At 32.6% G+C, this 18,715-nt stretch overlaps 3 protein-coding genes across 3 annotated transcripts; all 3 read left to right on the top strand.

Annotated features, from left to right (window-relative positions):
• The first annotated feature begins 3,677 nt into the window (after positions 1 to 3,677).
• Positions 3,678 to 4,340, top strand: LOC132952668 (tigger transposable element-derived protein 4-like). Its single transcript, XM_061025023.1, has one exon. It carries the CDS (start codon positions 3,678 to 3,680, stop codon positions 4,338 to 4,340), a length of 663 nt encoding a protein of 220 aa, XP_060881006.1.
• Positions 4,341 to 4,752: 412 nt separating this feature from the next.
• Positions 4,753 to 5,862, top strand: LOC132952656 (uncharacterized). Its single transcript, XM_061025014.1, has one exon. The coding sequence runs from the start codon at positions 4,753 to 4,755 to the stop codon at positions 5,860 to 5,862; it is 1,110 nt and encodes a 369-aa protein (XP_060880997.1).
• Positions 5,863 to 14,228: 8,366 nt separating this feature from the next.
• LOC132952648 (E3 SUMO-protein ligase ZBED1-like) lies at positions 14,229 to 18,714 on the top strand. Its single transcript, XM_061025002.1, has 4 exons — positions 14,229 to 14,456; positions 16,267 to 16,372; positions 16,818 to 18,260; positions 18,341 to 18,714. Exons 1-4 carry the CDS (start codon positions 14,229 to 14,231, stop codon positions 18,712 to 18,714), a joined length of 2,151 nt encoding a protein of 716 aa, XP_060880985.1.
• Position 18,715: the final 1 nt, after the last annotated feature.

The following is an 18,715-nucleotide window of genomic DNA, read 5'->3' as shown; positions in this document are numbered from 1 at the left end:
TTATCGTCCACCAGTGTTTGTTGTGAACGACTGCCCGGTCCCGGTTAAGCGGTCAATCCGATACCAGTCCACCTCGACACCAGACTGTCTTTCGTGGAGCATTCGCGCATTGTAGCAGCTAGAGCTAAAAAGGCAGCAACGGCCCTAGGTAGACTGATGCCGAACGTCGGAGGTCCGACCCAGTCAAAGCGCCAACTATTGATGATCGTAGTACACAGCAGGTTGTTGTACGGGGCCCAGGTCTGGGCGGACGACGTTTCTGGCATCGAGAAGGCCAAGAGTCTAATGACCTAAGCGCAGAGGTGTGCTGCCTTAAGAATAGCTCGTTGTTACCGCACGGTCTCGGACATGGCAGCATTGGTCTTGGCCCGAATGCCTCCATTCCCACATTTGGCACACGAGCGTAAGAGTTTTGCGGAGCTGAGGAGGGCAGGACCTCCCAGCGTCAAATCTGAGCTGCGGAAGGAGGTCATCCGCCAGTGGCAGTCCACATGGGACGCCAAGGGTTCTTGGACAAAAAGACTAATTCCGCAAATGGCCAAATGGGTGGTACCACGGACCCAAGACAGTGACATACCACATATGTCACAGGCCTTGTCGGGTCACGGCTGTTTGCAAGCATACCTAATGGATAGGTCAAGGGCACACAGCCCGGCTTGCGTGCACGGCACTGCACCCTACGATGACGCTGAACACAACATCTTCTCCTGATTTTCCAGAACCAGACTCCTCCGCCATAATGCCCGCAATGGTGGTCAGTGCTATTGAGCACCTCCCGTCTGAACTAGATGCCCAGCTGGGGTGGTTACATGTGGATCTGTGGTGCTCACTGAGGATGAGGAGGCCAATGTCCATGTTCAGCACGGTTCGGGAAAGTAGCTGTTGGGCAGCCCAGTCGGTGTGGAGGTTGATTTGCAAGCAGTGAATCAATGCTTCGAGCGTGTTCCATCTCCGCTGGCTTCCCGCCGAGACTGCGCTTGCGAATTGTGCCCTGCAGGTATCTTGAGCGCCTCCTTCCTGGCTTTGCACATACCAGAACCTGGCTAATGTTCAAAACGTTCAATGCATGCTCTCTCACATGCAACACATCGGTCTTTGTCCGCCAAACATTCTTTAAGTTTGTGTCCTGGTTCTCCACAGCGTCTGCAATTCAACGATAGGTCGGGCCCGGAGCAATTATCACTCCGATGACCGAATCCGTGGCATCTGAAGCACTTTTCGGGTTCAGAACGCCTAGGGCGAACGCGGCACATTGTCCATCCAATAGGGACGCGGGTTACAATAGCGGCAGAAGCTCTGGTCATTCTGGTGGTAGCAATTTGCTGGCCGGACCTGGTGGACCAAAGGCCAGTGATTTGAACTGCCTGTCGTTCGCAAATTTCAGCTTGGTCGTCTTCGGATCCGGGTATTGCCGCCCGCAATGCCGAAAGAACCTCACCCTCGGTCGTCACTGCGTCGAGGTCAACAATCTCAACGACAGTAAACTGGCTAAGCTGTGACACTCCTCCAACCGCATCACACAACCTGGTGGCTATGGCCGACGACTTGGATATTTTAGTATAGGATATTTTGTCCTAGATTCGTAAGAAATATATGAAACTATAAACTATCAAGCATCAACTATTAAGAACTTAAAAATACGTAGGTATTATGTTAATTCTATAAGACGTGTGTATAAAATATAATAATATTATATTCTAAAAGTTTCAAGTAACCACTAACAATATTTTTAAATTACAACAAAATAACTAAAATCGTTATTCTTGGTTTTAATATGGAATTTCGTCCAAATTTTTAATTTTTAATTTTTTGAACGCATTATGTAAATAGCAAATATGTAAATAGCAAATATGCGATTACATTAATTATTTATGATTTAAAATAATTATAATTTAATTTTAACACACAAAATAAGAATAGAAAAGTAACCAGATAAAAACAAAAATAAATAAGAATTGAGATAAAAATAAAAACTGTCACTATTTTTAAAGACTACACTGATAACCATATTCAATAAACCTATTTTAGGTTAGTTCTTTTACTCATAGTCTCGTATAGTTGACAATTGTACTCTTGGTCTTTGTGAGTGTTGTGAGTTGTGACCATTGAAATTGTGTACTGTGTAATTCTATAGTAAGTACTGTCATACCTACAAGTTACAACTGTTAAGTGACAAATTAAGTGAACCTTACTTAAGTCCTTTAAATATTTTATAACTATAAAGTGATATTAATAAGTCATTATGAGTCAAGTGTGGAAAATATTTGAGAAAATACTAGCTGAAGAAGTGGCTGTCTGTACAATTTGCCAACGACGATATCATTATTGTGCTGGTGGTAGTACATCTACACTATGGTCGCATGCAGAATTAGTACATGGATGTTCAAGACATAGTAACAAAAGGTATGATACTATAATAGATAATTCAGTTTCAAAATCAGAAAGTAGAAAATCATTAATCAATAAATTTGTAAATTTCCTAGAATAGTAGAATGTATTTGCTTAAATGTGGTTATTAATTTATTGGGTACCTAGGTAGGTAACCATTTAACATGTTGACATACTATAATGAGTAGGTAGGTAGTAGGTACCTATAGAATATGGATTATGGACTACTATAAATTTGATAATAGCATCTATAACTTTTTAATATTTTATTGTATTTCTCATTACTATAAATAAAATTAAACATTCAAATTTTAAATCCTTGCAAACAATAAAAATTAAAAACATTACAAAATACAAACACTTAATATGACTAAAATCCTAATTACTTTTTATTACAAAATAAATAATTTGTTCAATGTGAATTACAAATATTTTTTGTATTAAATAATAGGTACCTATAACTTTAACAACAAATAATAGTAAGTATGCATTGAGCATTCTAAACATATATAAACACATCAAGGGTATCTAACTCAGAAGTCAGAAATCAGAATCGACATAGTTATCCCTTATCCCTCAGACTAATGCCATTGTACTTAAGTATTTGTTATTTATGTGACTGTTGACAACTTCCCATTGCATTGTCATTCTTATATTAAATATTTGTTTATGAATATGCAAACACACCTACATTTTTAATTGAAATACTTTTATTTACTTAAATATCAAAATTAATTTTAAAATTGGTTATTATACATAACTTGTAATTACTAATTTGTTATTGATAAAACTTCAACTACAAATACAATTATTTTTGGTATTTCAGGAACAAATCCATGCACGAATTTATCTTACATGAGGACCCATGTGATATTGACACTTTATCCAATTTACATGATACTCATGGTCAATCTACTTCTTCCCAATCTATAATTAACCAAGGTATTTTGCCACCCTTGAATGATAGTTCCTCTTCTCATAATAATATTCAAAATGCGAAGCAAACAAAAATTACCGATGAATACTTTCCCAAAGAAATCAATAAAAAGCATCAAGAGTTAGTATCCAATTGTATTGCAAATTTTATAGCAAAAGACATGATGGCAATATCTGTAGTCGAAGGTAATGGTTTTATTGAAATGATGTCTACAATAAATTGTGCCAGGATACAAAGTTCCTAGTCGACCTTCAATAAAAAAAACGTATAGAAACTATTTACCAACTTGAGCAGGGAAGAGTAAAAAAAAATAGTATGTTTAGCGTGTAGTGTATTGTTTGTATAGTGTATTATGGCTAGTAGAAGTGCGCTTTCAATAAGTGAAAAAAAAAGTATCCTAGCCGATTATGACAAGCTTCCCGAGAAGACGAATCAGAGATTAACAGCACAACAATTGGGCATTCCGCAGTCAACATTAAATAAGTTACTGAAATCCCGTAACGAAATAAGTGACTGCACTGAATCTCAAAATAGAAAACGTAAGCGTGAGAGCAAAAGTAAGGGAACCGATGAAGCTCTTTTCATGTTCTTTAAGCAAGCTAGCGCTATGAATGCTCCTATAAATCGCAGCATATTAATGACAAAAGCCAATGACTTGGCCAAAAAAATGGGAGAAATTAATTTTAATGCAACTGATGGTTGGTTGACTAGGTGGAAAGATCGCCACGATATTGTTTACAAAAAACTTCATGGAGAAAAACAAGACGCAGATGCGAGTGGTGCTGATTCTTGGATTAAAACAACGTGGCCAACTGTTCTGAATAAATACGGTCCGGAAAACATCTTTAATTTAGATGAAACAGGGCTGTACTATAGAGCAACACCTGACTATTGCATGATTTTAAAAAATGCATCGGCTTCTGCAGGGAAAAAGAATAAAGCGAGGATCACTGTGGCCTTTACGTGCAATATTATGACGGGTACTGTAAAAAAAAAAACCAATAGTCATTGGTAAAAGTAAGCAACCAAGATGTTTTAAAGGTGTCAAGAACTTACCTGTTGACTACTTCAGCAATACAAATGCTTGGATGACCTCTTTTTAGAAGACTTTTTACAGGTCCAATATGAGAAGGAAAATTATTGACGCAATCGATGACGGACAAGGGAATGGTAACGACATAGCTAAGGACATGACAGTGCTACAGGCAATACACATGTCACACAATGCTTGGATGAAAGTTACAACTTCATGTATAGTGAATTGCTTTAAAATGTCTGGTATGGTTCCCATAACCACGAATGAAGCCCTTGAACTCGATTTACCCGATGTACCAGTAGATATTTCAGGACTCCAGATAGAAAAAGAAACCTTCAATGAGTGGCTGGATGTTGCTGATTTCCGGTTATAGTGATCAAAATACTCTCGGATGGATGTGATCATTATAAGCGGCGACCACTGTATATCATTAACAACAGATTGTTGGTCAAGTAGATCAATCGAATCATACTACACAGTCACTGCTCATGGAATAGATTCAAATTGGAATTTAATTTCATTAGTTTTATGCACTTCATCAGTTATGACTGAGCGTCATACTGGTGAAAATTTAAAAAATAAACTTGTTGAAACATTACATCACTGGGACATGATGAACAAAACCGTAAGTATTGCACATGATAATGCTGCAAATATTATAAGTGCAATGAAATTATTAAAAAATGAATCAGGTGCAAAAGATATTGAGGGTGTACACTGCTTTGCACACACTATGCAATGCAGTATTAATGCTGGCCTACAAATTGATCACATAAAATTAATTTTGGATACATGTAAAAGTATTTTATCGCACTTCAAACATTCAAATATTGCATATGATGCTTATCGTAGTGTTAAAAATACTTCTCCAAAACGAAAATTAATACAATTTGTTAAGACACGGTGGAATTCTGTTTATCATATGGTTGATAGATTAATTGAGCAACGTTCTTCAATTACAGCAGTTTTAAATAATCGGACCATTACATCATCGCAAATTGCAAGTGGATTAGAAATAGCTGAAAGGGATTGGCGTTTTTTGGAAGAACTACGCGATTGTTTAAAACCTTTTGAGTTGGCCACAAAAATAATGTCTTCTGAAAGTTCACCTACCGCATCGATCGTACAACCACTAATTCATTCAATTAGAGAAAATTTTTTAAAGGTAAATTCTGGTGATTCAAATCCTCTTCGTGAGTTTAAATCGACAGTTAAAAAAGATTTTGTCACTAGATTTTCCACTAATGGGCGATATAGCCAAAGCTTGATGGGTAATTCTCAACCAACATTATTAGATATATGCTCATTTTTCGACCCGAGGTACAAAAAGTTTGAACGAGAAATGGGCATATCCAATAAAATAAAAGAACTTTTAAAAGAAATAATCAACAATGATATTGACAACGAAGCCCCTACTCAAGACACAGAAGAAAATCGTACGGCTTTTGATTTTTTATTTCCAACAAACATTCATTACCATCTGTGTGACGGGGAGTTATAAGACCATTCCCTCTAGGGGGTTGTTACACCTTTAGCCATTTATCGCGAGGGCGGCTCCTTCACGCCCATGTGACACGGGCACATCCCTCCGGCGGGTTGGACCACGGCGCCCTGGCGCCAGACTGGTTGTCCCCCGTCGGCTACTCTCTTACAGTGTAGATCGGTGGGTTTCGTTTGAACCGTGTCGGCGAGCGCTGGATTCGACCCAGTCAAATAGCTCCCCTTCTACTAAGGCGTTACTTCCATCAGACAATCAAAATGTAAATAAATCTTGTGAAGTAACAATTTAAGCTGAGGAACCCCAGATTGATAAAAATAATGATCCCGTTTTGTGGTGGAAAAAAAAAGGAAATACGGTTCCCAAAATTAGCTAAAATAGCAAAAAAATATTTAAGTGTTCCCGGAACTTCAACTGCTGCTGAGAGAGCTTTCTCTAAAGCTGGTAATATTATAACAGCTAAACGAAACTGTCTTTCCGGGAAAACTGCAGATATGCTGATATTTTTAGCTCATAATACAAAAGTTCAGTAAGTATAATTATAAGTTATAACATTTGAATTTGTATTTCACATTTGAATTAAAAGGAATAATTTACAATGATGTGTTTTTTTTAATTAATTTTTTAATTTTTATACCATAGGGTCATTAAAAGAAAATGACTAAACTAAAATAAATACTCTGCAATATAAATAATTTTGTTTTAAGCTATTATAAGTTTATTGAAATAAAGATGTGATAAAATGTTTGTTTTATAGTTCAGTGGTTCAGTCTTCAGTAAGTTAAATTGATAGTTGAATAGTTGATACTACCTATTTAATGTTTAAGAAAAAAATTAGGCTTCTTAATAATCTTTTTAATATTAGGTACTAAATTAATTTTACAATTAAATAAAACTTATAGAACTATTATATACAATTTAAAATAACTATACAATTTTCATAATATTAAATAATATGATGGGATTGGTGGAAGTAATTTATGGTAATCACTAATCACTAATCAGCTGTAATCGGTATTTAGTTTCGATTTCGAAAACTACCAAATCAGTAAGTAATTAGGTATTGGTTTTAAAATTAGGTAATCGAAAATTTGAAAATTAAAAACTTCGGAATTTAATATTATCCAATTCATACAGTTTTTAGTTTTTACATCATGTACATTCTATATTTAATATGAATGATTATATGAAATTCATTATTGTGTAACAGAAATCTGCCAAAACCAAAATAACCAAAATCGGCTTAAGTAGGTAAAAACCGAAATTAATTCAATTCGGTCAAAACCAAAATAACCGAAATCACTTTAATTCGGTTTTGACCGAAATAACCGAAATCGGTTAAATTCGGTTTTGACCGAAACCGTTCAAGTTTGAACTCGGTCACACGGTCTTCAAAAAATATCTAACCGAACAGCATTAACATAAATTATTAATCTATAATGTATATAGATATAAATAGGTTTATATAAACCATCAATAATCCCTATTCGATAATAATTAATCAGCAGATAAAACAGTATAATAATGTATACCAAATAAACCATTCTGACATTCTGACCAGTTGTGACACAAATAATATTATTACAAATAAATAAATATTTCTTCCATTAATATTGGTAGCCGAGAGCCACAAAAAAATGAGCCGCGGGCCGCTTGTTTGACATGCCTGCTGTATATGAAATGCGTAGATTGATTATCACTGCTTTCCTTTGTTTTACTTTTGATATAATTTCTCTGAATTGTCTTGAACGATAAGGCTTTTTTTAAGGTTTTCAAATAGAAACTTGCGTTGGTTGTCGGATAACACATTTTTGAAAGCCGAAAAACTTCGTTAAACATCAACAGATGTGATGGGCGCCTCTCAGAATTTAATTTGGAAATAACTGATTTATCCATTGAAGTTTTCGCAATAATAGTAAAATGCCGATAACCATGTGCCCCACCGGGTCAAAATAGTTTTTTTTTTTTTTGGTGGGGGGGGGGGGTGCAATGGAACTCCCGGTAAAATACTTTTAAAACGTTGAAAACGATAAGGTGGTTTAAGAAATGTTTCTCTGATTTCTTCTGCGACTCGGTGTAACGCATGTGCCAAACTCGTTAGATGTTAAAATTTTAAATACAATGCTTTTAGTTTTTCCAACTTTTATGTAAGGCGCAGCTTCAGAAATAAAAATCAAAATATTTTCTCGTTGTATGTCTTCTGGCCATAATAAAAGCATAGAATTTTCTAATAGTTGAACAATTGTTGAATGGTTTGTCTTTTACCTAAATTTTCGGAGTTTAGTAAAAAAAATTTACCGGTTTTATTAATTTCTAATGTTCCAATAATTACATTGCCGACCGCGTCCATCTCCAGTTAAAGTGCCCCAGATGCATTTATATAGAATGGCTTTAAGCCCCGAAAAATGTTATTTAAGAAATGATAAAAAAGTGCTAAAAAACAGGTAGTGCAAAAATATTATATTTTTTTAAAGGTACCTTATTTAAAATACACATTTACGTTAACTACATAGTTATAGTAATTATTTATAATTCTAAAAAAATCATATAATTAATAATACCTTATAATATTATACAAATTATGATATTTTTAATGCGATTCAAGTTGTTGTGTAATTGGTTTTATTTATATCAGTAATTGTTGATGATATAATATACAGGATGTATCTTATGTCATTGTACGTGGGGGTTTTAACGATTATGAACCGATGACACAGAATTTCGTTACCAATAGCAAAATCAACTTTATTTTTTCAAATGGTAACCACTATATTTTGTAATGGATTCTGGTAAAGCTTTTTTTTCTGAAAATGTTTATAGTCAAATCATCAATTTTGATGTTTATTAACTATATTCCTCTAAAGTTTAGTAATATATGTATAAATAATAATTGTAATTGAAATAATTGGTATAGGTTTAAAGAGCTGAATAGTTTTTTTTTTTAATAGCTTTTTATACACATAAGTAGTTTAATTGTTAATCTCATGACACTCTAAAAAAAAAATACATAAACAAAATTGTTGGCAAACATAGTTCATTATTTTTATTTTAACATACAATCATCAATATTTAGACAAATCGATATGTTACCCTCAAAAATATTAGTCTCTATCATTTTTGTAATTGATAATTTTACTTGAAGATTACTCAAAAACATAAAAAAAAAATGATTTCGTAAATGTGGTCTACGTTGCACGTGACCAGACAGAAAATAAAACAGTACGCTGACATCCTCTGAAGTCTGAATTCAATATATAATGATAGTACCTATGTAATATAACAATATCTGGTATCTTCTTGTATAGGTTTCTCCAAGGTGTGTAATTGTCTTATTCCCTGAGTACAATAAGTGTTGTTACAATAAATTGGTTGACTCAAACCGATATGTCCGTCTAGTTGGCACCAGCACTTAGTGCTACAACTTCAAACCATACATCAATTATTTGCTACATTTTGCTACGCCATTTTCAGAATTTGCTGCTAGCTTGTTTTTGCTACAGGTCGGGAACAAACATGCCAGTGCTATCTTGACGGTAGCACCGGCACTTTCACCAATCGACTTAAAATTAGTATCTACAATTTGCCACATTTTGTTACGTTATTTCTATAATTTGCTACAGTCTGATTTCCCGGAATCCCGGAAAATGGAAAATTTCCCAGCACTGGCACATGTTTCAAAAACCACAAAAATTGGTATCAATATTTTCCTATAAATTAATTCCTATTAATTACATAATTTGCTACTAGCTAGGAAAATTATGTCAGATTGAAAGAGAAATTGAAAGGTGTAACATTAAAATTCTAGGCTTATCTGAAACCCACCAGAGAGATACAGGACATTTTAAAACTTCCGGCGAAAACCAGGTCATGTCCTCAGAAAATGGTACCAACTCTAACAATGGTGTGGCTGTGATTGTGGACAAAAAGTGGTCCAATTAAATAATAGAATATTTAGCAGTCAACGATAAAATAATCGTGGTTCAACTTAATTTCACACCAAATAAACTAAATTTGGTACAAGTCTACGGTCCAACATCAGCTGCTGAGGAAGAAGAAATTGATGAATTCTACAAAATTTTAGCAGAGGTAATATCACACCTCCCAAAAAGCCAAGTCACCATCATTCAAGACGGCTTAAACGCAAAAGTTGGAGCAGGCTGCACTGAAGCAAATATAACTGGGAAGTTTTGGCTCGGCGAAAGAAAGGTAGCGGAGAAAAACTGGTTGAATTCTGCCAGAGTACATACATGGTCATTACTAACACCCTCATCAAGCACAATTCTAGAAGACTATACATGTTCAGGAGAATAGTGGACTGAATTAAAACAACCAATGGGTATGGTAAGGTGACTGGGGACAATCAATCGACACAGTTTTGTTTGGTAAATATTCATTGCCGAATTGATGGCCTACTATTGTGAATAACAAAAAAAACAAATAACAATCTATTGATGGGCACAATAGGGTGCTGGTCAGCGGATGGGTATAATTAAACTAATTTAACAAGAAAGAATTCAAATAATACATATAATTAATAATTAAACAATATAAAAACCGGGTAAATCCATGATAATGCGGAGTGGTGGTTTGGTGTGTAGTGGTAGCTGCAGTTGACGGTGGTGGCAAATATCTGGTATGCATTGTTATTTCTAATATTTCCTTGTCCGTTACTTCTTTGGTTCTGCATAACGTTTCCTCTTTTTCCAGTGTTAGGTTGTCCAAGCTCAACAACTGGTTTTTTGTTTCTGCATCTCTGATACCAAATACAATCCGGTCACGTATCATATTATCTTCTTCTTTAAATTCACATAATGATGAAAATGTCTTCAGTTCTGTCACAAATTCATCTGTTGAATATAATTTAATACTGTATAACGTATCATTATATTATGCAACAACAACAACATCGTTATAATGAATCATGTGCAAAATCCCGCCATATCATGTGATATAATTATTAACGAATCGGATATTGTTAAACAGTGGTGTGAGACTTAGGTCAATAAGTCACTTGTATATAAGGCCGACTTTTAGCATACTGTAGGTACTACATTATAATATTAGTTACCTATATGTACGTCATGCGTTTAGTAAATGTTACTTATTACTAAACTCAACACCATCAAATGTTTGTCCTTCTTTTTGAACACTACTACCGAATTTGTACCTTTGAAAAATTATATTATTTTTTGGTTCACAATAATCACTGAACCACTAACGACATTATCGTATGTAATATCAGCAGCCTTTTTAGATTTCTTAAAATTCTTATATATTTTAATACCTTGTGTACCAACACGATTTAATAGAATATTAATTTTCCTCTCATCAGTTTCATCATCTTTACCCGATGCTATTAGAAAAATGCTGAACTGTTGATACCATTCTTTCCATTATTCAATCATTTTCGATTGAATGATTCAAACATCTTTCGGTGGTCTGAACTTTATTAGCATTGTTACACTTCCTGAAACCATTGGTGTTCTTTATTATCCTCTTGACTACGCCATGTTTTATCTTTATTAATGACGTAGATGTGTTTAGATAAAAATCAAGAACAATTACAGTTTATTAATATTGAACATAATTAATTCTTTATTATACATAACAACGTTATTCACAAACTCAATCCACGTGATCTTAATGAGAGAGCTACAGTCACAATACAACTTATGTACCTAACCTTTTTGTCTACTAGCACAGTGATAACAATCATAATAATAATAATAATAATAACAATAATAATATTATTGATATGAATAATACTCATATCAATTTACAATAAATACAACAATGTGTGAATCCTCAGGTAGATCACTGTTCAACAGAGAACTTGCTGAATGTGAATTTTCAGGTATGCCTTTTAATATAACATTTTGTTATATTTACCGTCATATCAATAAATTTAAATTTCGTCATTAGAAGAATCTGAATTGAAGGGAATTTACGAGCTGGACAATGACTCTCTTGTTTAATGTATGTATATAACAATCTTGTAAAAAGATACATTAAATTTGTATTTAAATAGATACAAATACATCAACTTAAAAATTATTTAAATAGTATTTAAAGTAGATGGTAAAATTGTGTTGATGGTAAAATTAATACAAATTTGTAAACTATAAATAAATTACAAAATAGATTTGATTGAAATGATGAATCTTGAATTATTACAAAAGCACAATAAATACAATTTCTGCCTTTATTACAATCGGGTTTTTTTGTTATTTCATCTTCACTCTCAGTATCATTAGATGATTCAGTTTGAGTATTTGTATTATTTTTGTAATTTAAATCACTAGAAGATAAATCTGGTAGGAAATTATTAGATTAAGAAGGAAATTGTTTTAGCTCCAAGCATATTACTTGTCTGTCTACTTCTGCCAATTCACAAATAGTTTTTAAAGCATCACTATGTTTCATTGACTCAATGTTGGAAAATGATTTTGGGTCTAACCAATTGCAGTCTCCGAGTAAATTTTCATTTGGAACAAATCTTTTCTCAATACTATTAAGTATGGTATCCAAAATGTTAAAAGAATTTAGTTTTCATTTTTCAAATGAACTAACACTTCTGGATTCATCTTGAAAACTTTCACCAGGTTAGGTTAGGTAACCAGGTAATATTTTTTTTTAGAAATTCTTTTTTGAGGAACATCATCTTGAATATCAATTAAGTTTTCATTAAGGTAGTGATTGTTAACTGTCTCTGCAAAATGTTTGTTTTTTTTCAACAAAAACAATACATAATTATTATTTCTTTTTTTAATATTTCTTTTTTCATGGTGTCTATCATTTTCCAAGCTTGTAAATAATTGATAGATTTGGATTGCAAATATTTTGAAACAGGACTGGTGATAGTATAAATATCAATCAATAAAGTTGCCATACAAATCATTTCAAACTTTGACCAATTATTAATAAGACATTTTGCCGTATATTTTGTTTTTGTATTAGATTTCCTTTGCAAATTGCTAAAAGAAAATCAAAAAACATAATAAACTTACTATTTTCAACTTTAAAATGATCTACTAATAATATGTTTTCCATAATTGATGTTATTGCTTTGTCTTTACTCAACCATCGTGTGGCGCCAATTTTTGTAATCTATGAAGTTTATTGTGAGCTTGATTTTTATTTCCGGTAATTGAGGATGTCCTCATTGATGTCCAATTGACATTCTCTTATGATAATCTGATAAAAATACTGAAGATTGTTCAACGAGTCCAAATAAGCCTGGTCTTCTGCGGGTAATATATTATTAGTACACTCGGTCATAACTAAGTTAAGAACAAAGCCCATGCAATGAGTATATACAATATTAGAATTATGATTTTTTAAGTGTGCATGTAACCCATTGTATATTCCCATCATGTTAGAAGCGCCATTACACAGGCAATTACATCACTCAGTGATAAATCAAGTTTTAGCAGTTCTTTTTCTAATAGATTAAAAAGCCCTAAGCCATATGAATCACTACATACTATTAAACTTAACAACCTTTCTTGAACTATACCATTGTAAATATAGCGAACACAGATTGCAAGTTGATATAATACGCTTATGTCTTGAGTGCTATCTATCAGTTTAATTCGGTCGTTCATTGTGCTAAGTCATGTTTTGTTAATTAATTCTCAAAGTATGACATCGTGTTTGAAATGCAATTTGACGGTTTCGCGAAATGAGGTCAGCATTCAATGTAATAAATGTAAGCATGTATATGAAATAACATAACATATGAAATGATCTAACATGAATGCGGAATCCTTGGACTTTATAAAATCAAAAGGGATGGCATTCAATTGTGAAGACTGCACAAAAAAGCTTAAACAACACAGAGGAGAAAGTACACCCATCAAAAGTATACCACAAACAAAAGGTGACGCAAATATCTATATGAACAGTGATTTAAACATCAGAGCTATAACCACTAGATTAGACGAACTTATCAAAAACCAGATAACTACTAATGATACTCTATTAACTCTAAGAAACCGGATATTAGAACTCGAGAAAAGACGGCATAATACAAAATCTAGAAATAAAAATCAACATATTAGAACAAAACGAAAGAGCGTGTATAGTAGAAATAAGTGGTGTAAAAAAGGAAAATAATGAAAATATTGAAACAATAGTTAATGACATCGCAGGAATTATAGACGTTATATTAATCTTTTTGATATTGAAAATGTATACCGGAAATTATCAAATCGTCATTTGGAAGCACCTCAAATAATCGTAGAATTTTCTTCTTCTTCTTAAAAACAGAGAAGAATTCATTAGGAAACGGGGAAAAATTGAATTCAAAGGATCAAGAATATATCCTCGGACCGGCCTTGTGGAACGTCTTTTACGACGATTTATTGGACATGGAAACCCCGTCGGGTGTCCAACTCGTGGCATTTTCCGATGATGTGTGCGTCATAGGCATTGCCCGCACAGGAGAAGCAGCCGCTACCCTGCTCAATCCTGTGTTAGCTAAGGTATCGGCTTGGATAGAACAAAACAGACTGAAGCTAGCCCCCACCAAAACTGAGATTGTAGTTCTGACAAGGAAAAACAAATATGACAACCCGGAGCTTCTGGTTGAAGGACACGTAATTCCTATCAAACAGTCAATGCGATACCTCGGCGTTGAGATCGACACGCGGCTCTCTTTCACCAAACACATACACAGGCCTCCCGCAAGGCTACCGACTCAGCGAAAGCCATAGCCAGACTGATGCCCAACTAGAGGTGGGCAAAATACATCGATGTTTTGAAAACATCGATGTTTTGGTTCGATATATCGATAATCAACATCGATGGTTTTTGGTCGATGTATCGAGAAAAAAAACCGATTTTTATCCATATGTCCGATGTTTTTTCAAAAACGTATTTATTTTAATTTTTTAATTTTTTAATTTTTAAATTTTCAAAACAGAGAAAATATTATTTAAGGGGCATGGAAATTTGATATCAATTTCGACACAGACTTTTAAATAATAGATTGTATTATTGAATAAATTATATTAAATATTTAAATACATATTATTATTAGCTATGCCGTATGCGTAATATTATGACTTTTAGAATTAATAAATACCTGGAACACATGACTGACGACTGTAATAGACCGCTATTGAATTCTTATAACCGGGTGCGGACTACGGGTCCAATTATATACTATATAGTATTTAGGTACCTGAAGGTTATTGTCCCTTTAATCTTTAATCTTTATTTACTCTTTTGTCTCTACTGAAATTCTAAGAAGTAAGAACTAAGAATAAGAAATAAGAATATTCTATACAACACTAGTATTACATTTAATTAAGTGGGGTAAGAGACATCCAATTAATATTGAAATAAAAATTGTCTCATTATATGTATAGTATATTTTGTAATTTTATATTTTATAATTCATTATATCCCTCGACTTCGTAGTTCGTGCAACGTGCGTCGCTCAGTAAAAAACGTTTATATTAAATGGACATTTAGTATTCGTGATTTCTGTGTGAACTGTTTCTGATTTCAAATACTATTCAGTTTTCTCTTTTTCTTCAGGCATCAGAGAACACAGTACATTTTTGTTACTACTTATTTGTTATTTTAACAACTTAAGTATAATACCCAAGTCCCAAAGGTAAGTAAATAAATAAAAATAATTAAGTTAGTTTAAAGTAAATGAGCACAAGTTCATTATATTAATTGTTGTATTGGGGTTTACCAAAGGTTAGTTGGTGCACTCTTTTTTTTCTTTGTATTGGAGTCAAGTACAGGGGCCCTATAACATTTTTCACATCAGGGCCCCACAAAACCTAGTTAAGGAACTTTTCTTGACTTTTATAAATGATGAATGAATGTTGTAGAATGCAGTGTTAGGCCTGTTAGGGAGTAATTTATCTTAAGTTAAAAGTTACTGCAACAAAATTACTTTTTAAGTATTTTTATGGTAATTTAATTATTTATTAATTTAAATAAAGTAAATAATTTAAATGTAATTTAAGTAATTATTACTAAATTACTCGTTACTTTTTTTTGGTTAAATACATTTTTAGAACTTAAGCTCCAGTAGTATTATTGAAGAAATAAAAGAAACTTCTTTTGTAATTGAGATTCTTTTTAAACTCAAAAGTAATGTAACTTGAGTCTTGACCATATAAAAAAAGTAACTTAAAAATAATTTAGTTAAAATTTTAATAAGGAATTAGTAATGTAATTTAATTACCTACCCGAAATAAGTAACTTCCTACACTGGAGAATGTAGAATGTATTAATAACAATACAACTTAATGTACACTTAATTTAAAATTTAAAATTTTAATACAAGGGATGTTATATTATAATGTTTAATACAAATCTTAGTTATAATAATTATTTATAAATAATATGTATTTAAAATAATATATATTGTAAAATATTTTTTAGATAAATAAAATGACTAATAGAACTAGCAATGTGTGGAAGTTTTTCACTAAAGACAATGATAAAACTGCAACGTGTTCACTATGTCAAAAAAAGATCAAAACATCAGGTAAAGTATCTGAATTTTATTGTATAATCAGAAATCTAATGAACACTAAATTCCTGCTTATTTAATAATTTTATGCATTCTTAAATTAACCAATTTATTTTTTTTATCCCAGCTTATCTATTTTTTTTATGGAAAAATAATTTACATATTTAAAATAATTTGTATTTTAATAATATTAAATATGTTTATTTATTATACAGATAAATAGTTATATTATTTAATTATTCATCCAATACCTTCTTGACTTTTTAAAACGATTGTGGAATATTATAGTATGTAGACTAAATTAATAGGTAACAACTCTAATTAATTTGTTTATTGAACAATATTATTATAATAATATTTAATTATTTTTTTTAATAAAAAATATCTTTGTTAAAATAATTAGGTATTTGTAAATTATATTATAATGTTTCTAATAAATTATATTGTTTAATGATTTTAGGTAACACATCTAATTTGAACGGCCATTTAAAAAGCAAACACAAAAATGCTTTGGCTATTATTGCTAATAAGGATAATCTGGATAATCCTGAACCTGAGGCATCGACTTCTAGTCTGGATAATCCTGAACCTGAGGCATCGACTTCTAAGATCCCTGATGTACCTAGTACAAGTGAAAAAACTAAGGACAATCATGTATCAAATGAAATGTTTATGGGCGCATTTAAGCGGCAAAAAACAATTGCTGAATCGTTTGGTGTTATGACAAGTTTCAAAGAAGGTGGAGTAAAATCGGATAAACTTATTCAAGCAATAATGTATATGATTTGTAAGGACAACCAGCCTATAAGTATTGTTGAGGATGAAGGATTCAAGTACTTAATGAAAACAGTATCGCCAAATTTTAAAATACCTAGTCGAAGATACATTTCCCGCAAAATTTATGACAAATATGATATTATGAAGGAGATTGTTATGACAAAATTCAAAAATATTCAACATTTTACTCTTACAACAGACATTTGGACTGATATTCAAACCAGGAGTTACATTGGTGTTACTATTCATTTTGTTGAAGAATATACACTAAATTCTGCTTTGTTAGGAGTTTATGAATTAGATGCAAGGCATACAAGTGAATACATAGCAACCAAATTGGTTGAAGTGTGTAAAGAATGGAACATTTCTAAACAAAATATAATTGCTGTGGTAACTGATGGAGCAGCTAATATGTCGAAAGCGATTGAATTATCATATGGAAAAAAACGCCATATATTATGTTTTGCACACACATTAAATCTTGTTGCACAGCATGCCATTTCAAGTGTCCCTGAACTCACACATTTAATTTCAAATGTAAAAAACATTGTGAGATGGTTTAAACAGAGTGTTGTAGCAAGTGATGAATTAAGGAAAGCGACCAAAGGTGAGGGAAAATTACTCCAAGAAGTACCTACAAGGTGGAATAGTACTTTTTACATGCTTGAACGTTTCATTAGTTTAAGCAACATAGTTAATGATATTGTGCATAGACACATTACAGCTCCACCTATGATTTCAGCCAAAGAAATTAAAGATATTTCTGAAATAATCGACATTTTAAGACCACTAGAAGCAGCTACCAAACAACTTTGTGGCCAAAAATTTGTGACAACCAGTATGGTTATTCCCATGATCTACATGATGACAAAAAACATTAATCAATTTGAACCCACACAGCAGATAGGTGCTCAGCTTAAAGCAGGAATTTTGCACAACTGTGAACAGAGATTTTGTGCAGCGGAGAATGTTGCTCTTTTAGGCATGTCAACAATTTTAGACCCTCGTTTCAAAAAAATTTATTTCAAAGATCCATTAGCTTTATCTAACATGCTAAAATATATTTCTGACGAGATAAAGCAAAACAATTATGTTAGTGAGAGCTCTTCTGATGATGACATCTTAGGTATGAAAAATTCAAGTCAAAATAATAAAAATAACTGTATTATAATATGTTTAATATATAATATATATATATTTTTTTAGACCCTGATGTGGCAAAACCATTCGATTTGTGGCAAGATCACGAACAAATTGTACAACAATCTTCTGGTCGCAGAGGACTGCGTCAGATAAATGAAATAGGATTCCCAAGCGAGCTTAATTTATATTTAAAATCCAGTGTTGCACGATTATCTGACAATCCACTCCAAATTTGGAAAGAAATGACAAGCGTCTATCCAATCTTATCGAAAATTGCAATCAAATACTTATCAACAGTAGCTACTTCTGTGCCTAGTGAGAGATTGTTTTCAAAAGCTGGGCTGACACTAAATAAACAAAGAAACCGGCTTACTTCAAAACACCTGAATAAATTATTATTTTTGCAATCAATTGATAAGACATTGTGGTCATTATGAA

This window comes from Metopolophium dirhodum, chromosome 1, assembly GCF_019925205.1.
Source record: "Metopolophium dirhodum isolate CAU chromosome 1, ASM1992520v1, whole genome shotgun sequence".
In the NCBI taxonomy this organism is placed as follows: domain Eukaryota; kingdom Metazoa; phylum Arthropoda; class Insecta; order Hemiptera; family Aphididae; genus Metopolophium; species Metopolophium dirhodum.
The sequence above is the reverse complement of the archived record's forward strand: the minus strand, read 5'-3'. Positions and strand labels throughout refer to the sequence as shown.